The sequence below is a fragment of the Chinchilla lanigera genome, unplaced genomic scaffold, assembly GCF_000276665.1.
Source record: "Chinchilla lanigera isolate Chin_1 unplaced genomic scaffold, ChiLan1.0 scaffold00087, whole genome shotgun sequence".
Taxonomy (NCBI): domain Eukaryota; kingdom Metazoa; phylum Chordata; class Mammalia; order Rodentia; family Chinchillidae; genus Chinchilla; species Chinchilla lanigera.
Genome location: NW_004955488.1, coordinates 7,038,767 through 7,064,374, shown reverse-complemented (window position 1 = coordinate 7,064,374; position 25,608 = coordinate 7,038,767). Strand labels below are relative to the sequence as shown.

The 25,608-nt window shown below is 33.8% G+C and overlaps 1 protein-coding gene across 18 annotated transcripts in view; it reads right to left on the bottom strand.

Moving 5' to 3' along the window:
* Rims1 (regulating synaptic membrane exocytosis 1) overlaps window positions 1-25,608 on the bottom strand; it is a 197,456-nt gene that overhangs the window by 132,209 nt on the left and 39,639 nt on the right. For all 18 annotated transcript variants that reach the window (XM_013504437.1, XM_013504429.1, XM_013504441.1 and 15 more), the window contains exons 2-11: window positions 21,201-21,268; window positions 20,207-20,317; window positions 18,771-18,870; window positions 14,583-14,706; window positions 11,223-11,269; window positions 8,555-8,667; window positions 6,579-6,709; window positions 5,991-6,162; window positions 5,689-5,842; window positions 4,351-4,422 (exon numbers count right to left, since the gene is read on the bottom strand). In XM_013504437.1, the coding sequence (XP_013359891.1) occupies window positions 4,351-4,422; window positions 5,689-5,842; window positions 5,991-6,162; window positions 6,579-6,709; window positions 8,555-8,667; window positions 11,223-11,269; window positions 14,583-14,706; window positions 18,771-18,870; window positions 20,207-20,317; window positions 21,201-21,268 (1,092 nt within the window). The remainder of the gene's footprint in view (window positions 1-4,350; window positions 4,423-5,688; window positions 5,843-5,990; window positions 6,163-6,578; window positions 6,710-8,554; window positions 8,668-11,222; window positions 11,270-14,582; window positions 14,707-18,770; window positions 18,871-20,206; window positions 20,318-21,200; window positions 21,269-25,608) is intronic.

Genomic DNA, 25,608 nt, shown 5'->3' with positions numbered 1-25,608 from the left:
TATCTTCAACAATATTAGGTATAAATACATTGGATGTAATGTGTACATGCATAAGAACATATTACAGTTTGGCTCAAACCTACCATGGGGCTACCGAGTGTGAATATGACAGCTGACACCTCACACATCATTATGTGAGGAAATGCTATTTGAATGTGAAGTATTAAGTGACTTCAGCAACATAAATCAAGCCCTTGATGGGGAAGTACAGTTAATACACAAATCAATGCATAGACAGTCGACGCCTCTCTAAAATTAAATATGTTATTTATATGACTTTTTCCTTCTAAAGGATAAATTATTTTAGCTGTATTACGGATGGGTCACTAATTGGAAAATAAAAATATATCAGTTTTAAGCAAATGAAAATATCATACTAATTTTAATAAATAAAGAATTACATAATTTATGATTACAAAGACTAGTAATTTGGTCTTTATAGAAGTTTGGAAATCACAGATAATACTCGAATTATCAAATTATATGAGTGAGGAATATTATGGAGATTCTACAGAGAAAAATCAACCACACCAAAAAATTAAATCTCCTCTGGACATCAAAAGCAATGTTATAATTTGGTGGATTATTACCCTGACTAAACTCACACACTTATTATAGTTGCAATAAAGAAATAAACTTGAAAGGCCATTTTTCCCTTAAAGAAAAAAAAATTATAACATCTCTAACATGGTTAAGTTAAAATAATAATCTCCAATCCATACTAATAGTTGAGTCTGACATTTTTTTCACAAGGGTCATTGCTCTGGATTAGAACAAAAAAAGTTTCAAAAATGTGTCACAGTGAACTAACTTTTATACATAAAATGTACATGAACCATGAAATATTAACTGGGTAACTAAAACTTTTGTTCATTTTTTATATTCTAATTGTCACATTCCCTTTAAAATATGCCATGAAATAGCATTTCTAAAGGCAAATTAATTCCTCAACAGTTTACCTGTTGCAACTGAATTCTTCTAAGTTTAAAGTATGAAGTCCTTACACATTTCATAAAGGACAATCTGACTGTACTGACCTTGAAGTAGCTCAACTATTTTGTTCACTATGAAAACATCAGTACAGGCTGGGAATATAGCTCAATGGCACAAGCACTTTCCTGGCAAGCACAAGGTCCTGAGTTCGATTCCCGGTACCAAAAAAGAAAAAATCAGTACAACTGCCATAAATGAAAAAATTCATGACTGTATGTACATTACTTTTAGTCTCTTTTGAAACAATATCAACTAAACTTTTAGTTTGAGATCTGCATAGAAAAGGCTTTGTTGTTCACATATATAAGTTGTAATCTTAAGGTGAGAGAAAAAAGACAAGCTATATTTCATTACTCATTATTTGTAAAATGCTGATTATATTATAGATAATTCATCCCATACCTGGATTAAACATTTTATGATACCATTTGTCATCAAATTAGGCAATAATGATGGAATGCAAATATTTTATTTGGAGCATTACAAATCTTAGGATTTCAAAGAATTTTGAAGGCATATAAATCGACTTTTTATAATTAATTATTATGAAGTTTTAAAGAATTTCAGCATTTTGGTGTTAAAAATATATGATGGATTTTTTTCTTGGGTTTTTGGCCTTTATATAGAAATTAACACTTCTCTTATCTCATTATCAAGAAAGGACTTTAAGGAGACAAATATTATCCTAAAATATTTTATCTATTAAAAACTTTTCTTTGAATTCACTAGGAAGTTCTGAATTTACACAGTACACTCAAGGCAACATACACGATTTTGGTGTAGTTATTTATTTATGAATATCATTTATGTGCTATAATTTTCAAATATTTAACATCTGACTCTATACTAAACGATTAACTTGTTTTCCTCTCATGTCTAATTGATTACTGGCAAGACACATTCTACCTTTAGAACTGTGAGGGGGAGGGAACTTCTATTCAACGTTAGCCTTAATGTTTTAGTTGGGTCAGAATTATAAACTAGAGGGGGCCGGGTATTTAGCTCAGCGGCACAGCGCCTGCCTGGCAAGCGTGAGGTCGTGAGTTCGATTCCCGGTACCACAAAAAAAAACCAAAGAAGAAAAAAGAATTATAAACTAGAAGTTTTTTCTATTTTCTGAATTTGTAGTAATGCCTCAAAATGCTGAGGTTGTCAGAGGCCTCATCTCAAATGACAGCATTTTGTGTATGGTTTTTATTATTCTTAAGCAGCTAAAATTGTTTATTTTTGAATAAAAATAAGTCCATAGCTACAAAAATTAATAAAATGTCTCCCCAGTGGTCTCAATGGTGTCCAGTATGTACTGGGCTCCTTTACATGGTACAAGGTAGCGGAGAAAAGGACCAGGTACTAGAAAAGCAAGGTTACTACAAAGCTTAAGATCTGGCTGGACTACACAATTTTGAACTAAGCCTAAAGCTTCTTCAAGTCAGACACACCAGGAACTTCGCTGAGTAACTAAACATGGAAGCAGCATCCCAATCTAGATCAATGTGCTTTTTGTATCCAAAGATGCTAGACACACAGCAGGCAACTCTACAGTCAATCTCTACAAGTACAGTTGGATGCACTGTGTTTATGAACTTACTTCATTTTAACCTGTGCCCATTTTACCAACACCTCTTCTTTCCTTTTTTTCTTTTTGATGGTGCTGGGGATCAAACCCAGGACCTTGTGCATGCAAGGCATAGGGCTCCACCACTGAGCTGCATCCCCAGCCCTCTTCTTCTTTATTTAAAATGTATTATATATTACTGTGGGACTTATTGTACTGTGTGTGCCACCTATATCTTTAGAAGCTACCATATATCATAATAGTGGTCAATGAAGAGTACCTGAAAATATAAATTAATTGCATAACCACCCATATTAATTTATAAAGAAGTAGCTGATTAATTGACAAGAATTTTGCTATGTTTGAGGACCTTCATACCAGAAATAATCTGATGCTTACTTGACTAAGACAGCACATTTAAATGTACAATGTGTTTTACCTTTTTAGTTTCATAAGAAAAATTACTGTATTTTATGTCACAGTTTCTGTCAAGAATATGCATGATTGTGGTGGTCCTTTAAGAAATAAAAAAAGGACTTTGAAGATATCAATATGTAATACAACAAGCATTGTTAATTTCCTACCCCTTTGTAACTCTGTATTGTCTGTACTGTCCTTTTGCTATTTTGTAAAAGGTTGACTGTCTGTTAATGATTTCCTCATTTTATGTTTAAAATAAAAAAAAAATAAAAAAGGAAGTGAATAGTAAATGTTATCCACTATAATTCAAAACATTCATTAACACTCTGATATCAAAGTACTATCCAAGGATGCCGATACACACAGCCTCAGTTTACTGTTTTAACAATATTGGCTACTTTCAGACATGAATGCATGTTACACTTTCTCTGAATTAGCATATGAAACGTGAGTTTTGAGAATTCTCCATAGTTTTTTCCTGTGTTTAATGAAGTTGTAGTGAATTTAGACACTAGTATGAAAGCTATCCTCTTTGCTGAATTGTACCCTCATTTGAGAAATTGAAAAACTAAGGGAATATATGTGAATACTGTTTGAACTGCCTGTAATAATTCATATGTTACAAGATGTCTCCTTACTTTATCATTATTTGAATATTTACTTTTGTTAATATATCAAGGAAATGGTATAGGGCCAGTGTCAGAAAAGGAAACCATGACAGCATGATTCTATGTACATTCCTGACAAAGGTCAGACAGGAAATATAAATCTGAAACTACAATGCTACAAAATATTACTAATTCATACAATAACACATGAGATTTTTGACTTCAAATGAATACCGCAATTTTCTGAAGCATTTTCTATTTTAAAACACACACAAGGAAAAATGACTGGTGAAGATATCACAAAAGCATCAGCTGTGCCACATGCAGTTTTAAACCTGCCAGGCACCTTTCTGAATGTATTTTGTGAATCCAATAATATCAATATTATTTTCAGGAATTAAAGCAGGAAAAATCATAGAAGCTGAACATAACACACAAGAAAATGGAATTTTATGTAATGAAAGTAACCATCCCCTTTCAAAAGGAAATTCATCTTTGCAATTATGCTCAGAGCACTGTGAAATAAATGACTTCTTCCACCTAACTAGTCAGGCTTCTAGGAAAGAACCTGACTAAATTAAATAAATAGGGATGCTAATTAATAGATTCGAGCCCCCTTTAAAGTTTCTTAAAAATCTGAAGTACAAATCACCATGAGATCATACAGTACTGGTTTTTCCATACTATAGATCTCCAGCTCAGCCTGGATGGAGAAGCAGCCCGAAAGCTGATGGCAGGAAGGCAAAGCAGCGGACCCGCTCTTCACCCACGCACCTGGGGGGACCACTCCAATGCCATCATCGACCTCGTAATCAGAGATGTCGCTGTCACTGATCCGCTGAGACCCTGCATGAAAGTAAAGCAAAGAGACACCTCTGGTCTGGTGGGTTCATGATACCTAAAGGACACAGTCAGTTTGCTTCTTTTACAAAAAGAAGCTAATTACATTGCTACTTTTGAATGAGAATAATAACTCCAAGCTAGTCTTTTATAAAAAAAAAGTAAGTGTTGTTTGTCTAAGGGGATATTTTCTCACAATGTCCTCCTTACAACATTACACTGAGGATGGAGAATAGCAAACGGGCTTTGCAGAATCAGACTTTGACTTTTCTGATTATTCTTTAATGAAAATTCTGCACTAAAAGTCTATAGCAAAGTGGATCTACTTTTTTGCACACACCCACGCGCCCATCTCTGAAGTTCAGAGGCGGGGTGGGGGGTAGTTAAGGCTTCTTTGGGCTGCAGCTCACTCAAGCTCCAACTACTGAAAGGGCTACACAGCCCTTTACAAAATATTTATTGTTACCTTGCAGAATGAGACAATGCAATGTGCTAAACATTAACTATGAAGAAATGATCAACCAGGGAAATACTAACATGAAATATGCAACTATACAGAAAGAATCTGCATCCAGATTATCAAAATTAGGCTTCCAAATTTCAGTTGTTCATCAGAGATTTATTCATTACTCACAAATCAATGAATGTGTATAGAAGAAAAATGTTTTTGATCATCAGGTGAATGACAAGAAACTTACTTTCCTCTGTTTTCAAAAATATATTTCTTACTAATAATGATATCAAAAGAACCACAAACTCTAAAATTATTTAGACCTCACATGCAGCAACCCAGTAGTAATGACAGAAATGACCAGAATGGCTAACTAATCAACAACTCAGTCTGTCTTAGGCAGGAATTGTAATTCAGAACTTCTTTAGTTTTCAACTCTGAAATTACTCTACTATGCTACATATATTATTTATTGTGAAAATACAGAAAACAGTTTTGTGGGGGTTTCTGTATACAGATAAACACTTTTCTTATAGTTTTTTTTTCTCTAACAAAACATTTGAGCTGGGCATGGTGGCTTATATCTGTAATCTCAGCACTCAGGAGGCTGAGGCAGGAGGACCATTGCAAATTCAAGACCAGCCTGGGCTACAAAGTGAGCTCAAGGCCAGCCTGGACTGAACTGCATGGTGAGAACTCGTCTCAAAAAGACAAAAAAGACAAAAAAAAAAAATTAAAAAAATTTCTGAAAAAACAGTTTGAATGCTAATGCCTCATTAGAGCATTACAACGTAATTACTTTCCGGTAGCTTTTAACGTACTTTGTAGTTTTTTGCTAGAGCTTTCTCCATGCATGTGTCGCCTGGGCAAGAAAGGTGATGGGTGAGGCAGAGGTAGTGAAGATTCATCGTGTGTCTGAAGTTTGTACCAGTGCGGCTCATCATCTAAAAGTGCCGTCTCCAACTCTATGAGGATCTGCAACAGCAGGTTTCAAATTAAATCAAGTACCTTTACCGCAACGCAATACAAGACTAATCACTATTGATATGTATCTCAAAAAAAACCCCAAAAAACAAGAACACCTCATGAAACATTTGACTTGAATTGTTACAATATACATCACCTCTCCAAGAAATTCACTTTCTTCTTCTTGTACTCTTGGCTGATCCCATACGGTTATTTCTAACATTCGCTCTCTAAAATCTCTACGATGTACATGTGAGTAGACAAAGGTTTGATTCCATTTGGGTTCTAGTACTTTCTTTACTGTCTTGGTTCTCCTTTTACTCTTATCACTGAAAAATAAGGATGTTTTATCAATGAATAAGCAAAAACAAGAACATACTGCCATCTACTGGAGCCACATGTAATATGGCCACTGGTATATTTTTTACTATTTTTATTTTATAAATTAAAAATCCGGAGAGACTAAAGCGTTTAGCACTCTAATCTCTATTACAAAGTGAACAGCAATTATGATAGAGACAAACACAAAAGGTACGTTCTAAATGATGTGCTGTTAGCAAGAATTTGTGTATTAAAATGGTAATGGAAATACTTAAAATGGGAAGATTGTTTTCAAATAAAAAAAAAGGCTTGAGCGATTTTTCTTTCAGAGAATTACTATATTTACAAAGTATACCTGAAAGGGAGGAAATTCTACCTTGTCCATTAGTATAGATTTTACCAATGTTTTAAAAAAATTGACTACCTTCTGTCTGGGAGAAAATACATTTTTACATAGGGATTCCTGGGACGCCCATCTACTCTGGAGGGTAGATCTGTCGCTTGCAGAACATTTACAATCAGCTGGTGCCCCACTTTATCATACCAGAGCTTCACCTAAGAGGAATGCAGAAAGGAATCCTTACTTAGAAAGTCCTGAATTATTACAATCATCACATAAAACAGTATGAAAATTATATTTCAAATTACAATATCAAGGAATTGCAGATACTACTTCAGAAAAGAATGCAAATTTGAAAGAATAACCACTTAACATGAACTTTATTCTTCTGTCATTTCAAACAAGAATTTAACCAGTGGAAGGCTTTATGCTATAAAAATTAAACTTATAAAAAACAATGCTCAGGGAAAAAGGGAACATTGAAATCATTATCCTTTTTAAAAGGTAAACATAAAAGTTTGGTGAGTCTAAGTGTCTTGATCATAGGGAGTTTAAACAGTGCCAAAGGGAGCTGAAGTAAGTTTCTATAATAAGATATAATACATGGGAAGAAATCAGGAAACGCATTTACTATGGGCCTACTGTATAGCTGGCCTCAGTAAGTGCGTGACATTTTTCTAAGTTTTATGATTAACCTATGAGAGGCTAATTTTCGTAAGAGAATGATAAACAAAGGAGCGCTCAATACAACAATACTTTCAAACTACATAAAAGCCAAATACAATTTCCACTAACAAAGATATCATGATAAACTAAAGAGAAAGTGAAAAATAGCACAATGACAACTATTGTCAAAGTCCTCAGAATCACATCTTAGCAGTCAGTACAATATTTGTCCACAGTAAACTAACAAGGACACATTAACAATGTGAACTTGAATTTTTCTCTTGTAATCTAGAAATTACCTTTGGTTTTATGGTGGAGTAAGAAATATAAATGCACATAGCTAGTGGGTACATGTTAGAATATTTTTAAGAGTCAACATGACCAAATAAACTACTTTAATATGAGATATTTTTTATAGTTAGGGGAAAACTAAGCATCTGAATCTGTGTATCCACTCCTTTAGTTCTCCTTACCACCAGAGATGTGTTATTCATAAAACAAAAATAAGAGGGGCTGGGGATTTAGCTCAGCAGCACAGTGCCTGCCTAGCAAGCGCAAGGTCGTGAGTTCGATTCCCAGTACCGGAGAAAAGCAAAAAACAAAACAAAACAAAAATAAGTATTCACCTTCTTTAAAATACAGGTGAGGAACATGAGAAAATGACATTGATCCAAAGAGATGACAGCGCAGATAAAGAAAATGCTAGGGGCTATGCTAAGGTATTCTACTCTGAAAGTTGGAACTATAACTACGGACACTTTTGAGGATGAGTGAGCTTACATTTATCTTTTTTGACTCACTAGAACCAACAGAAAAGCAGCAAGGATTAACTACAGAGCTTCACATAGTAACCAAAAAACAGCAACAGGAAACCTCAATTATTTGTAGATTAATTTAAAGCAAGGTTTTCTTTGAGCCATTAGTATCAACGACCTATTTTCTGCCGCCATCTTCACAGATGCGGCACTTCCTAAGAGTTAACCAGATTCTTCACCCCCTCACTCTTTCCTCAAATGGTTTACCAAGGCAATGAGGAAGGAAACAGTGTCTTCTGCAGACTGCTATCAGTGCTATCATTTCACCAAACATCTTAGGAGGTTAGAAAGATTAAGTGTCTCAGGCTCCTGGCTCATAAGGCAGTTAAGTGCACTGAATACCGGTCTTTAAGCAATTGTGTATAAACAATTATATGCCTTAGAAAGATCTTTGCAGCATAGCAAAAGTAATAGATATCTTACTTATGTTACCCTTTATCAATTAGTGTTAAAGTATCTGGCAAATTGTGGGCATTCAGTAAGTATTTTCAGAGAGTAGGCTTCTAGGAAAGCCAAACTTTTCTCTAAGACACACCAAAAAGAATGCAAAACGACCGACATGTACAAATAACCACATACAGAAAGTTGCCCTGGTAGGACTTGAGGAGCATCTTTGAGAGCTCCAGGACTTGTTGGAGAAATAACAGAAATGGAAGGCCTTTCCATCTTCTGAGATTCAAAGGAACTGGAACCTAAAATGAGAAAAAAAAAATACCTTAATATTTGCACGTGTGAGGAGTATATATTTTTATAAAGTTCTAAATGTATCTGATATTTGTAAAACACCACAATTAACCTCTTTGGGAACCAAACCTATTTTAATGGGCTAGCTGTAGAAAGTTCTGGTGTCTTCTTTGGTTAATTTAATGTTTTAAATGATGTAACAAGACGTCTCATGTATTTGTTTGGACTTAGAAGGATCAGTGCATTTCGGGAGTGGGGATTTCCCCTGCATAGGCTATTGTGTACACTCACCTATAGGCAAAGCCTTTATGCCCTAGTGATAAGGAAGGTAGTGCCTGATATATTAACTGTTGTGGCAAATGGATCATTTATTATCTATCCTGAGATATTAAAATGAATGCATATGAAATATCCTTTATGAGCTACATCGAACTTTTGGTTTCTTTGTTGTTTTATAGTTAGATTTCTCATCTCTCTTACTTTTTATCTTTAAACAACTCTTTTAAAACCTCTGCGAATGTTGTTTCTTAATTCACCCCGAGCAACTTGCTTCACCTCCCATTTCTCTTCTAAGCCACTGAGGTTCTTCACGTTACCCTGTATTCCAACACACAGAAGATTGTAGAATGCAATATCCCGTGAGATCTAACCTTGCGCACACCAGCACTGCAAACTGAGCAAGAGTTTCATTGAGAAATACTGCTTATAGATACTGCCTGGCAATGTGCCACCCCCACATTTTTCCCATCCTGATAAATTAAGTTACCTGCTATCATTCTGTGCCCCCCCCAAATTTTAAGTCAAAGAAACAGTCCTATTGTTGTAGGCAATTGAATGAGATAATATTACAGGCAGTCAGTTAGGGCTGGGCCCTGGAAGGAGCTAATATGGAAGAAAGATACCTTGTAACTTGAGGAGAGACAGACACTTCCACTGTGGGCAGGACCTCAAGACAAAAGATGAAACAAATGCACCCACATCCCTCCCTAGGGATGAACATCAGGGATTGATATTCTAAATAGGCATCCACCACCTTTAAAGAACCAGGAAGCGCCACTAATCCAACCTCCTACAGGAAAAGCCCTTGTTCTGTATTTATGCCCACTTGCTACGTGACTCGCTTCCCCATTTGATACTGATTTAATCAACTTTACCTGAGCAATTATTCTTGCAATCTTATTGGCTGACCATAGTTTTATCCCACCTCACGCTCACCTTGCAATTTCCCATGTTCCCCACTGTGGACTGCCTCACCTGTATAAAAATCCTTAGAGAAGGCAGATTCCTTAGCAACCCACTCAGGTCTCCTTCTGTCCCTCTCTTGGGCAGAAGTTTTCTTTCCCTCAATGAATATATTCTGCTCTGAACCTGCTTTTAACCTGCGTTGTTCTTAAAATTCATTCTTTGATTTTAGGAAACATGAACTCACACCAGACATCTACCAGGTTGGGAGTTTCTTTCCCCTATATCATTATGAAATTCCTTGTTACTATGTCTCTTTTTATCAGCTAGATTTATGGTAACTCTCAGATCTCAGAACAGGAACATGATGCTTCTGATAAAATTTGTTTCTAATAATATAATAATCAGTTGATTTAAAAAATCTTAACAAGGATATAAATTATGCAACTAGTCTCATTTCTCTTTATATTGCTCACCAAAAAGTTCAAAGTCCAGCGTAGGCCCAGCCCTAGCAGGTGTGCGGACATGATAATATATATGCCTTTCACATGATAACTAAATCTCTGGATTCTTGTTTATCTAATGAATTATAATTTTCTCATAGTTATACTTCTTATAATTTTCTTTATAATTTTCTTACAATTTTCCCTTATTTTCTCCTAAATCATCTTGTATTTTATATTAATAAAAGGAGGATTCAAAATCAATCCCAATTATTAGTAATAATCCATTCCAAAGTAAATGTTTGGCTCAGTCTTACATTATCAATATAAATTTCATGGTATGTCTATAATTTATTGCACACATCTTATTTCATCCTGAGTGATTTAATTCCCATGGAGTTAATTCTCTGAATCTTTCAGCCTCACAGTCTCTTGACCTTATGTTTAGTGAACTTTCTCTCTACTCTACCCAAGGCTTCTATTATCACTCCCAACACTCTTCAGGAGTGATTTTGAACTTATGCATTAAAGCATCTATTTGCTGCACAGCTCATAAGAGTGAGCTGCTTACACACAAAGCTGGGAAAAAGAAAACAGTTTCACAATAAATTTTCTACACATCTATTGCACGCACAGTGATCAAGCTCAGAATGTGTCCTGAGTAGGAATGCAGAATGCTGGTGCAGTAAAGATTTTGCACACAAAAAAATTCTTTTTTTCTACAGACACAAATAAATAAATAGTAAAAAGACGAAAAATCTCAGAGTATAGTAGAAATTCTCTAATTTCCAAGGATTGCCACGTTGCCATCTTTGGTATGAGTACTAGCAAAGCAATGAGTGTTAGTATAGTAACGTCACTTTATTTATATCAAATAAGTCATTACTCTTCAACCTAGTTCAATATATGTTGTAACAATAAAGAAGTCTTATACTCACTGGACTCCAGGGGAGGATGAGAACTCTCAGGAATCCGGGGAATATCACTAAAAGAAACAGGCTGTGGTGAAAATCCTGTTAGGGTAAATGACCCCACTGGGAGCAAACCCAGATCAATTCATTTCAGTGATGTAAAAAAATCCTTTTGGGTCTTTATAGATGTAGAAATGGAGAAGAATTGCTATTTAGGTAACTGCTAATGTACATGAATGTCAAACACCACACAAGAAAATAAGTTTTTATATATTTAAGAGCAAAACACTTTAACATGACAACAATCAGACTAATATTGCGGATAAAATCACCACAATATTTCTACTACCAAAACAGCACGTTTTGGAAAGAAAAAAATGTTAAAGGTAATATTTTACTGCAATTTTAGAAAATCAAAATGACACAAATTTTACAAATCAGTAATATGTTTTACAAACACATCTGAAAGAGTTTACTGAATGAAAGGAATGAAAACAACTTGATAATAAAATGGTATGTTGAGTGTCATGGGCAAAGTTAATAAAAGGAAAAGGATGGATTGCTTTAGAAATTAAATATGGCTCAAGCTTGCAACAAAAAAGCAAATAAATTTATATATGTGGATATAGAATACATATGCACATATATACCCTTTATAGAGATTCATATCTCTATACTGAAGTTAGCTAAATATATGGCTATTCACTATATGGTTAGAAAGTGACTTGTAAGAATATCCATTCCTGCCAAACTCACAAATTACTCCAAAGATAATATTAGCTTAACCCATTTCCCCTGTGACCTTAGGAAACCTGGACAACCTCGGTTTGGGTATTATGCTGCAAAAAACTACTTTAACTCACCTTTTCAAGTATTAACATGACATATTAAAGCAGACTGGAGTTATCTAATACTTTCAGGACTATCAGTATACTATTTAAGAATGTCTAATCACTTACCTTGTGACCTAAATTCAATTTGATTATCTTACATTTTGGGGAAAATGAAAACATTTTTCTCTGATTCTTTTTCTGATATCTTACTCTCACTTTTTTATCTAAACTGATTTTCATAACCATCTACAATTCAGTTTTTACAAAATGCAGTGATCTTGTTGACTATTTTATAAAATGCATTTTACTCTATATTTTCATTTAACAAGCAATTTATGTGTCATTTATCTAAACTGAGAGCTAAGAGACTAATTTATAATACCAAAGGCACAAGAAACCACTTATTTATTCCATACTTGTTGCTTCTCAATTCAAATAAAAGCAAATTGTATGAAATCCATGAAAAATCATTTTTTAGATAATATGAGTTCTTTGAAAATCAGCCTCACAATTAGGAAAATTACAATTTGAAACTCTATAGGAAGGTATGCTCCAGGCTTTGTATTTTATGTGTCATTGAAAGAAGGACAGTGAGTTGTTAAAAAATTGTTCAATGTTTTTGAATTAAAATTTATTGAATGTCACTTGCTTCGGTAATACTTTCATGCATAAATTTTCTCTTGATGTTGAAACAAGCCATCTTACTTCTACTCTCAGTTATAGGATAATGTTAACAACTGTAAACATAAAGGTCAAGGATATTATATTTTCTGGGTTCCCAAAAATGATCAATACCTCAAAACCAGATGTCTTGTAGACTGTGATATCTCATAGACAATGTACATGTAAATTACATTAGGAATGATTCTTGAAATCATTATACTAGTACATTATAAAGAAATATTTTCTCGGGGCTGGGGATTTAGCTCAGCGGCAAAAGCGCCTGCCTGGCAGGCGCAAGTTAGTGAGTTCGGTTCCTGGTACCGGAGAAAAACCAAAAACAAAAAACAAAACAAAACAAAAAAAGAAATATTTTCTCTCTGTTCTATATTAATTATTCTTTGGGAACAAAAACTACCTACTATTTTAAAAATCATTAAAATTAATCTAGTAATATATTAACTAGTAATTTAATGCCAGCTTTGATTTTTATTCATATAAAGCCTTTGTATTTTACATTCCTTTTATTGCATAATCCCATGACAGTTTGGGGTATGACTCTGCAGATGATTACTTTGTAAGCAACTTTCATACAAAGTTAAAATAATGTTATTCCAGTCTCCTTTAATTGTCTGTTGGTTTCCCAAGTCAAAATAAATTAAGTCAATGAAATATTAGCTGATTACTTTGAAACCCCCTCTATGTATCTGAAAGTATCTGGCAATGTGCACAGTAGCACTTGATTTTAAGTTTTATTTTTTATACTTTTGATTCATTTTCCAATTTACTTACCTCTTCTTCAGTCTATGTACCTCAGCACTAGAACATATGTCATGTAGAACTACCATAAATTATAGTTTATAAAAGTCTACAGAGAAACGTATAGTATTTTGCAAATGTCCTCCATGTTTACTCTTAGAAATCACCATCTAAGAATGTTTATAATTTTGTCTTTATATTTATAGTTTTATGTATTGATAGTATTCTTTGGTAATGGTTACACAGTTTCATTCTTTTCAAATTGGGATAGCTATTTTCTTGTATGTTTTACATTGATTGATACATATTCATTTGAACAACAAAATTTAAAGTTAACAGGTCTTTGACATAAAAAATCTTAAATAATGGCTCTACAATATCTTGGAGAATAGGAAAAAAAAGAGTTATTTCCAAGAATACATTCAAACATTAAGCCAAATATAATGAAATGCTTCAAAATGCCTTTTAAAAATTGTAAAATGGCAAAGTGAATATTCTGGAATTTGTGGGTTTGCTAGAAAAAGCTAACTACATGAAAACTTCTACACACATACAGACAATAGTCTACTGGCTATAGATAATTAAATCACACCAAGAATGAAGATTTTATAAATGTTTCAGTTATTATGACCAATTCAAATGTAAAAATATTTAATACTTTTTTGGGGTTTCAAATAAAAGTTGGAACTAATCATTGATTAAGATATGAAAAAAATTTATCCTTTGCAGAACTAAAAGTTTATGTAGACATACAAAATCATGAATATTTTAAACAATATAAGTTGACAAATTTTCTGGAGACTCCCTTAAAGGAAATACTACTCATTAAATTAGAAATATGAAAAATAAGTATTTCTGGCACTAAAAGAAAAGTTTATACTTCACTTGTGAAAAATAGATATTTCTGATATTACAATTGTTGAGCTGTGGAGCTTCTAAAATGTAAAGGAGGAAATTCAGTATCCGAATTTTAAGAAAAAATAAGAAATTTTAAAAATTGAAAATGTATGCCCAGCATTGATTTTTGAAAACTATCCATGTTAACATGTGTTCTATGAATGTATAAACTTCTTTTTAAACCTCTGCTAATACAGGTAATCTACTAAACTTAAGAAGTAAGTTTTTTTAGCCTTACCCAATAGGCCTTGAAACAATAATTTCAACTTGAGGTTCTGATTTTGATTCTAAAATAATGTTGTAAACTTCTTCATTTGTAGCTCCCGGCAGGGGTTTACCATTCCATTCTAGAACTTCATCCCCTTGAATTTAAAAAAAAGGGTATTTTTTTACCTTAAATAATCTGCTTATTTTTCTTATCTTTTCTCTTTTTTAACAAAGAAATGCGAAACATATACCAATAGTTTAATCCCCTCGGCTCTGCTCTTAAAAGATTGGTAGTCAAATAATGTCAGCTAAAAGGTTTTTCTACACATTTTTATTCTTTTGGTATTTTCTTTAAAAAAATATCACTGGTCCCTGGAAATAGTACAATACAAAACTGCCTTTATCCTTTGAGATATACCAGAAAAATATATAAAAATAATTTCATGCCATGGGATGGAATTAGCACAGACTAGCTGGAAACACTGAAAAATAATAATCAGCAGCATTCGTTCCGTATCATTAATGTAGGTGGCTCTATATGCGAAACATTCTTATTAAACTGTGTAAAACTCCTGCGTTTATCTTTGGTAAAATCAGCAACTAATGTCTGCTAGCATGAGCTTTTCAATTATAAATCATGCTTTGCTGTCTTGGCCCAATGCACAACAGAATAAAAATGCATGAACGGGTTTGAATTCACACCCATAGGTAACACAGGTAGCTATGGCAAAGTTACAAAGCAAGCGGATGTAAAACTGTTGCATGACAGTTAACCTACTTCCAGATGCTCAAAACACAGTCTACATGGAATATATAGAGTATTAAAATTATAAGTAGAAAATATTTAAAATAATGAAAACCACACAGCACTAGTTACTTGGCTAAATAGTCTGAGATGAATCTAGTAGAGTGGTATGGTGCTGCATTTGAAAATATAGGTTAACCAGTAATAGTTACTTTAACCAGAATTTTCACGATAGATCATTTGGAAAGTAGGATTTATTCTCATAAGTATTTAGAGCACTTTCAGGTCCCAAAAGATTCTCTGCCTGGGACCCTTCAATTCTCAACGTTAGGTTCAGCTGAAATGTTCACGGCTTGATACACATTGAGGTGTCTTGATTTTGATGCTTATGTTTATTTTCTTGTTCATAGCATCTAAAACATAACTGTAGCTAATTAAACATGTACTGAAATAATGGTGTAATATTACAGACTTCAAAGTTAGCATTTTAACGTAAAAACACAAAGCTAAGCCTTTTAAACATAATCTTTTAGTTTTGGTGAACGTGAAATAGAAAAAAACGCTGTACTAGAACTACTTTAATTCTCATTTTTTTCCTAAATGCTTCTTTACTCAAAAGTAAAAACTATCATAAAGTACATGTGCTGCTTTGGTTTGGAAAACAGTATGCTTATTAACAATACTTAAATGACTTTAATTTGCCCTAAGCAGTTAACTAGAAAAGCTTTTCAAATAGGCAATGAATATACATCACTGTTTAAAAAAAACAGGAAAAGGAAAAATTAAACACAAATTCACAGTATATTAGGAGTGTTTTCAATTTTCTTACCAAGAAAAGGTTTACATCATCTCAGTATACATATATAGCATTAATATGTATATTATGTCTGCATGTGTACATACACATACATATACACTGGAAAATATTTTATGAAACAGTACTTACCCTGGTATTTCCTATTCTATTACATTCTATTTCAATTTTTTAAATAAGTAATACAAGCAATTGAATTGAGTTTACTACCCATCAAGGAGTTGTAGGCAACATTTTTCAAGAGTGGTGCATTATAAAATTCTCCCCTTTATAGACAGCAACCTGAAAGTATAACTTTTAAATCAAATCAAAGTACATGTCTTTAGCTATTTTCAGTTCAACGACTCTTAAATCACAGGTGGTTGCTTTAACACTATTTATTTGTGCACGGATAATCGCTTCAGGCAGAGATGTAGACCAAGGTCGTGCGAAGACAAAAAGGACATGCTCTCTGCCTTTTATATTTGTTTTTTTTTTTTTTTTTTTTTTTTTTTTTTTTTTTTGGTTTTTCTCCGGTACCGGGAACCGAACTCACGACCTTGCGCTTGCCAGGCAGGCGCTTTGCCGCTGAGCTAAATCCCCAGCCCTCCGCCTTTTATATTTGATTGTACAGAAATAATATGGAAATAACTTTAATAAGATACCTTATATGGAATGATAGGAGTTCATCTGAGGAGCAGAACTACAGCCATTCGTGCCAGGGAGTTAGTAATTATTGTTTGAAGTGGGACAGCAAGAAATATTGTTTTCATGATGACAATTTTAGATGAGATTGTAAGGATGGAAAAGACTTCCACAGGCAGAGCATATAGAAATCAGATAGACAAGAGACACGAGCACATCTCATACGTGGAAGCCACCTTACCTACAGGAGGTAACCCTGCAGAGGCAGAGAGCTAGAAGTGTTAGGAAACAAAGCCGAGCAGCTTTGACTTTGAATCAGAGATGGCCAGGAGACTCAGAATGATCGTACTGAGTGTGTGAGTGACAATTTTGTACCTTAGATAGTTAAATCAAGTAGTAATGAGGTGCACGGACTTGAAAGGTAGCAAGACTGCCAAAAGGTATGGCAAGATAAAAGACTGCAAGGTTGAATAAAGGTCACACTGACCAAAACTATAGGACTGTGGTTTTTCCATAGGCCAATGGCATTTATATGCAAATAAAAAGAACACTAGTTTCTCTATTATAACATAAAGGAAAGAGACTACAAGACCACATCTATAAAAATCGCAAGGAGAAAATGACAAGCCATTATATGTATGATCTGCTCTGCAAATTCAAGTTTCTGTAGCTAAAGTTATCTTACATCTGCCAGTGAAAGATCCTCATACTTTTCTGAGGTTTATTATTTAGTTATTAGAGAATCAATTTAATGACATAATCACTCCTGGCTGGGTTATTCTCTTATTCAATCATTATCTGGACTCTGGCAAAAAACAACAAAGTGCCATACCTCTGCATATCTTTAAAGCTATATGATAAATGAGAGATACCATGATTATATTATATTCCCTCTAAAATACCTATACAGAAAGTCTCTTTCAAAGAGACTTGAATGATTGAAATGATTTTGAACTTATCTTAGTAGTTGATAAGATCAAAGAATGATATATGAAAAGGTAAATATACCAGAACAAAACCCTATTTTGTAAAATTAACGTAAAAGAGTGGCAGAATATCTTTCTAAAGTTGAAGAATTTACAATCTTCAGTTTTATGAATTTAAAATATAGGCTAGGAATGTTCTCTTCGTGTTATGGATTCTTAATGCTCAATTCTACAACTCAGCCAATTCTGTTTTCTTTATAAAAACATCGCAAAAGTACAAGTAAACACTCCCACCAAATATTAATAATAAGCTCTGAAATGAAGTCAGATGTGAGAAGTATGTTAATATGATTTGGGGGAAAATGAAAAGAGAACAATTTACCAAAAATAGATTTTACAAAGTGCTGCTGCTGGAATTATGGTACATTTGGATATATAAGTAATTGTATGATTACATAATTGTATGATTGGATAAGTTTTCAAAGTTAAAGTTGTGGTACTTCTGTATGAGTACATGTCATATTTAAATTAAACATGTTAGGGTCTGGGGATATAGCTCAGTGGCACAGCACCTGCCTGGCAAACCTGAGGTCACCAGTTAGATTTCCAGTACCAAAAATAAAATAAAAAGTATGTTATTATGTAATCTGTATAGAAAATGTGATTACAGTTATGCTTTATGAAAAAAATCTGCTCCTAAATAAGTGTTAATGGGATGAATGTAAAAAGTGTTAGTATTTACTATAGCTTAAAATTAAAGAAATAAATAGTTAATGGAATATATTTTTCACATGGCTAAGCTGTTTTAGATTTGAAGTCTTGTAGCATCATGAAACCATCTACATAAATAAACAATCCTTCAATATTTTGCATCAATGTGGTTATTTTGTACAAATAAAAAAAAGATTCCTACTCTGACTCACTCATAATTGTCACTTATGTACAGCTACCTGTTGCCGTAATTGGTAATTATTTCTACTGGGAAGAAATTTTATTACTTCATTAAAATCAATTAGCAATTTAACTGACATGAAAAACTGATCCCAAATTGAAACCCACCAGCTCATGCCTAGAGAACACGTTGTCTAAATGTTAAAAAAGAAATTGTACCTGCTCGGAGGTGTCCAACCACATCTGCCAGGCTCCCCTTCTTCACTTTGGTGATGAAAGCACCAAGCCGTCCTAAGTCCGTCATTTTTCCTCCAACGACCTGGATAATTGCAGATTTGTGAGTTCCCAAGACTCATAAGGACATACAAATGTATTAGCTTCAGCAGGTAATCCTACAATCTTTTATGATATATTTACAATCAAGAGTGGGGTCGTTACTGAAGTACATTTTTTATTAAAGACAACGGCAACATAGTACTGGAAGGCAAACCTTCTGTTATAATGAAATGACCATGTGTCCTAAAGAAATTGTGTACAGATTCTTACACTGACCTCATGCAAAAAGGTCACCACAAAAATGTACACCCTTGGAAGACATGTGCCATGTCTCTGCCACTTCTACATGAAGACAATGTCCCATTGCCTATCAGACGTTCACCTCTTTAATATCATTGTGGTACAATGCATTGGGTCCATGGCCATAAAGATTAAAATTTAAAGTACAAACAGACTATTTTGGAGAAGCAATTTACCACAGTGCAAAGTGCAAGTCTATGTGTATCTCCACAAATACAATACAAAAGCTAAGCTTGATCCACAGTTAGTGGGAACATGACATTGATGAAAATGATCAGAATTAATTTATAGTAAGAGTAATTAATTATAATAATCAGTAAGATATCATTAAGTACATGAACTGAATTGGGGCGGTGACATTTGCTGGGAATTGAACCCAGGACATTGTGTACGCTAACTGTATGTGCTTTACAGATAAGTTAAATGCCCAGTTCTGAATATTTTTTAGTTGGATTATGGCTAATGGTTTTGAAAGGGGAATCCTAACACAGAACTGTAATACAATCTCTTGGTAAATAATAGTTCTAAAGCAACAGTTTTGAATGTTTCTTTAAGTAACTCAAATGAAAACCATGTGACTTAAAATATACCTACTCTTTTAGTATCACTACACGTGTTTTTATTACTAGAAAATATCTCTTTATTGATGTTTTATGTTGCTGCTTACTATATAACAAAGGTCTACACTATCTAACTCTACTAGATTCCATTAAAATCTTTGAATGTAAAAATCACACAAATTTTATGTTCAGAGAAGCACACTTTAGTTTTCCTGCATTCTTTTGAATTTTCCTAGTACATCTGTTGCTATATCAATAACACATTTACACCATTATTCAAATAAAAATACTACATATACATCAAGCTATATTCACTAGAAGAATTTTATTTTGGAGAAGAGATGAAGATATTTAAAAATCACTGTCCAAAACTTTGTTGAACCAAGTAGGTACTATAAGGAGAACACTATTTTAGGGATGGGGATACAGCTCAGTGATACAGTGTTTCTCATTTGCAAGGCCTTGGGTTCAATCCTCAGTACTGAAGAAAGAAGAATTACTTCTTAAAAGGGTACTGACCTTTAGACCCAACAATGCACCTGATTCTTTGGGCATGGTTGTTCTTTTGTTAAGAATAACACGTCCAATTAATCGGTCCCCTTCTTTAGATGGCTGCCACGTTACAGGATGCTATTAAAGCACAAAGTTTGAAAAGTAAACAACTTGCTTTCATTCCTGCAGAAACATAACTATCACTTGTAGCATGATACAAATGTCCCAGGTGAAATACACTCTAGAGGGAATACTGATGGTCCACTCCATCTTTATCTTCTGAAAATTTTCACTGAGAGCTGTATCTTATTCGCAACAGACACGGTAAAGGGTTCTAAAAGTAGTTAGCAACTAATAACTCTTCATGCTAAAATTTAATTCAAAATTTGAAATGTATCTACTTGCACACAGAACATTGATTCCACACTTTCAGTTGTCAGTAGTTTACCAAATATGCTCAGTTCTTGAGTTACAATAATTCAGCTTTCTGATGATACTGTTATATGTTCGTTTTACTTTCTCCGGGGTGGGTGTCACGTGAGACACTGGCAGAAGCTGAGCAAGTGTGGCTCCCAGGGTCACCCACTGGTGAAGAGGGGAAACACCCATGCCCCATAGGTAATGCGCAGCAGGCTGGACAGAGTAAGCGCATGGTCAACTTACAACATTTTCAATGTAAAATGGGTCTATCAGGATGCAAACCCATCGTAAACTGGGGAGTATCAGTGATACCAGCAATATCTCAGTATCGGTAATATCTCAGTCTATTCTATTCTATTCATTATTCTCTTCATTATTTAACAAACATTTTACTTAATTTAAAATTTGTTACCATTATTCAGTCGTAACTTTTTTCTTCAAAGGTGTACTCTCAAAAATGCATATTTGTTCTCATAAAAGGTAGAAGATGTATTACATGTGAAAGCAGAGTAAGACTGCTACCAATTACTGATCAGTCTAAAGACAGTGGATAGCACGTAGAATCCCGGAATTGCGTTCACTCCCTTCCCAGGAAGCTTACCGAACTAATAGGTGATGTTTCCCGGCTGTGCCACGTGGCAGGATCCAACCAGTAATAATCCAAGTCACCTGGAAAAAAGAGGAAAAGAATGAAGGGAGCAGTGGTGTTAGATAGCGCATCACTTTGAGCATGATCTCTTGCGTCTCTACAGTGCTAAGAATATTATCATTTTGAGTATGCACATCCCAGAATTGTAGATGCCTGTGTTGCAAAGATGTGAACTAAACCACTTAAATGAATTCACGCTGCACGTGCACATCATACAATAAAGAGGCTACCTTTTCCTCTTATAAATTAGACTTGAAGTACTGACCTATAAACACTCAGGAAAGAACAGGGTTAATCTGCCCTTCCCACCACTAATACTTTCCAGAACGTGCTGCAGGCTGCCATCTAGTGGTTGTGGCTAAAATTGCATTCATTGAACTGACGTAAGCGTTAAAATGTAGTGTCTCTAATTATCTGAACTCTTATCATATTTAAAAAAAATTGTTCTCTAGTCTCAAGCCTTCCTAATTAACTAGAAAACATTATATATGTTAATAAATTAGTGAAGGGTAAATAAATGTTAGCAAAGGAGTGTACATAAATGCTACAGTATTCACAGACTTTGCCAAAGCCATAGAAAACTTAAGAGTTCTAACTCCGTACACACTCATTCATGAAATTTTATTTTTTTGCATTAAAATCTAATTCCAAAGAAAGAACCTGATCAGGAAAGAAACATCTCAAAGGAAAACAGCAGTGCTTTCAAGATTTGCATGGGATAAAAGACTAAAGAAAAAGTGGGTCACCTATGAGAGAGAAGGATGTTGGGAAAAGGGGGGGAATAAACGACCTTTCATAGTTTAAATACCAGCTTAGCTCAGTGGGAATGTTTTCTCCATGTTTCTCCAAAGAGAATGGAAAGAAAGCAAAGGATGCCAATAAATGGTAAGATACACAAGAAGGTAGCTTTTGGGTAGCATGTTTGGCTTCTACATGAGCTTCTACTTTTGGGTTCTACTTTTCACAGATAACAGATGTGACAGATACAGGTAGTATAAAACAAATTCAATAGGAAATAATTTTTTAAATATCTAAAGTCTGCCGGCATGAAAACCCATGCAATTCAGTTTCTTAGTAACTACTTCTCTTTTCCACTAATACACCACAGAGTAATTTCAGGCAAGCATTACACATATTACAATACATACTGACATGTTCTTCAAATATTCATATGACTAAAAGCAATATAGCCAGGGTTAATATTAGAGATTACTCTAGCATAAGCTGTTCTCTTAAAAATTATCCCACATTTAGTCATTATTTCTCACAATCACATACTTTAAAATGTATACACAGCTTAACATCGAAGATTATACATTTCTAGACTACTGGAGGGATTCAATTAATGCAATGCAATGAAGTATTCACTGTTTGCAAAACATCACATGCTTATTATTGAAGTAGCTCTATCTAGTTCTTCCCCAAACAAAAAAAACCACAGTAATATTAAAAGTGAAACATTACTAATACAGATGTTATTATTCAAAAGATGATTCTTGCAATTTGTAAAAGACTGTTCCTAAAATTTAATATACCCAGTAACAAAGTTTGATCACTTCTCAAAAGCTGACTCGTTCTGACACACTGTGATGTTAAAAGAACCAGCGTGATTCTTGTGAGCAGGATTCTATTTCTCTGCAGAAAAATGGCCCTTCAAGTGAAAGCTGCTTCAGTAACTCTTAAAAGCAAAAAGAGAAAAGAAAAAAGGAAAAAAGAAAAAAAATCCATTCCATTTCCACAACTCCAAGATAGCAGCAGTTCGCTATTTCCCTCCATAGTGTGACTTATGCCCTAAACTCTGTGCTGTCTTGGGTCCCCCTCTGTCTCGCTCACCCCTACCCACATAGTGGCCCCACTCCACGCCTCACTCACTTTGTCTTCTGAGTACACACACAACTGGTGGATGTCTTGCTGTGCAAAAAGCGCTCCTCACAGGCAAAGAACCAAGAGCGGATGCAACTGGCAAACTGCACACTCTGTTTATGAAAACAATGTGGTAAACACTGGTATCTTGTTCTCTAGAAGCTTTTCAGGGTAATTACCTTGAGTGGAGTGTGTGATGTAACCTGTTTGCTACCGAACAGACAGAAATAGCCAAATACCTACACCTAATGATATATACTTATTCTTCCAGAGATTTCAGTGTGCAGCCAATTCTCACTCTCACACCATTCAGTGATAATTCAAATGGTACAGAGTTTTCCATAGAAATTTTTGACCAATTGTGATCACACATAGTATTTTTCATATCTATCAAGTACTGCTAATAAGCATAAATGTAAAATAGTCAATATTCTAGCTATAATACTTGAACATATTTTAGTAACGATTGCCTCATTTGTATTCTAAACAGTTTTTCACAGCTTTATTCATTTTATCAATCACTAAAATACAATAATAGCATTAAAAGAAAACTAAATACTGAAGTTGAAATTGTTTTTAAATCTACATTTTTTCTCTACCCATGTAATTACTAACTTGGTGAGATATTGAATTTTCAAATACTCCAATTTGTCTTATAATTCACCCTTCTCTATTATTAATGGAAGAAGTAAAACTCAACAAAACTTGCTTTAAATTACTTCTAAGCAACTCTTCTATTAATATAAAACATTTCCATTATTATTTCTCTAATAGATGGTTAAACATATTGACTTCTGGGTGGCATAGATTCAAAATGATAAATATATGGCATTTTCATATGGAATCAATACAAATATTGCCTCTGATATTCAATGTAACTATAAAGGAACTAGTTTATTATTGCCATTAATTTAGAATCAGAAAGTGATCAGAAGATTGGGTCTACTAAAATGGCTCAAATTTATAAAGAGCCTTGTTATAAAAGCATTACACTTTTGAGATTCATTTTTGTGTGTGAAGAATTTCAAAACAAACCTGGACCCCACACATTGTGAAAAAATAGGTACATTAAACTTAGAAATCAGAGCACTTCCAATGGGCAAATTTCCACACAGTGTGCACTTGCAGTGTACAAATAAAGTAAAACATGTGTCCACTAAACAACACAAGGGTCTTCTGGAAAGATAATTAATTTTCCCTAAACCCGGGGCATTATTAGGAGAGTATGCAGTAATGCATAAGCATATATTTGTATGATTTAAAACGTTCTATCTCTGGATGTCTAGGGTCAAACAAAGCACAGTACAGTGCAGTGGCCAAGCAGGTAAGAAAATCATACCTCTAACTTCATACATTAAATACTTAATAATTTCTCTGGCAGCTATATTTGGCCAAGTGGTGCACAGCTAATGTGCATGCAGTAAAGGCTAAGCTACCCGCACCAAAGTTTGAACTTCTAGCCCATTCCAAGAGAAATACCCAGCACATTTTAACATCAGTACAATGAATAAGATAAAAGAGGGAATTCATACGAATTCTAAGGTTGAATCACAGCAACTCTAAAAACTTTCTAATACATGTCCGTAATCATGTTCCTTGTCTCAAAAAATAAACCATTCTTCCCACATAGGAGAAGTTGTTCTGACCCAAAAATATGAATTTTACAGAGCGACACTCGGGAGAGTTATCCTTCCCAGATATTTCATAAGCCTCATCCTTTTTTGTCTTTTGTTATTTTTTTAGTCCTCTATAGAAGGATAGGCATTGGTATTAAGTAAAATTGGGTGAATCCTGAACTACTCTATTACAGAATAGCACATACACAAATAAAAGTACTAGACAAAAATATGTTCAATATTTTTGAGTATAGGTGTGCAGTATACATACATAAAAATCAATTCAGTCTTAAAAATGAGCTTTTAAAATGAGATAAAGTATTTTCAACACCAAGTTCCATGGTCAGTACACTGGAATTAAACATCATTTTGAACTACGATGTGATCAAAAAATATACATTTTGATTCATTTTTACTTGTTATAGGGACATTTATTTGAGACAGTAATTTCATAAATAGTAATAAAATCTTCAACTGAGATAAAATTTTAAATCTGGATTAATATTTGGAAAAATAGCCACTTGAAGTAGCTTCCTCATTTTTAGAACTCTACTTAAGAAAGGTCTATGACTGCAAAGAAAAAGTGAGTCCCTTTGCAATCATATATAGCAGTGGAATTAACTTTTGAATAAGTAATAATTTGTTATACAGAAAAATCCTAAAAATTCTAAATTTCACCTAAATTAACAGTCACAAATAAATGAATTTTTATTTTATACAATTTGGTTTCTAGGTATCAAAATAAATTGGAAGCTAAATATCTAATTTAATATTGATCCAATAATCTATAAAATGTTAGCTATTTTATGAATTAAATGCCACGCATAGTGTTGCAAAATCAGTAAACTGTCTTTCATAATTGAATTATCTTTCTTTGTTTT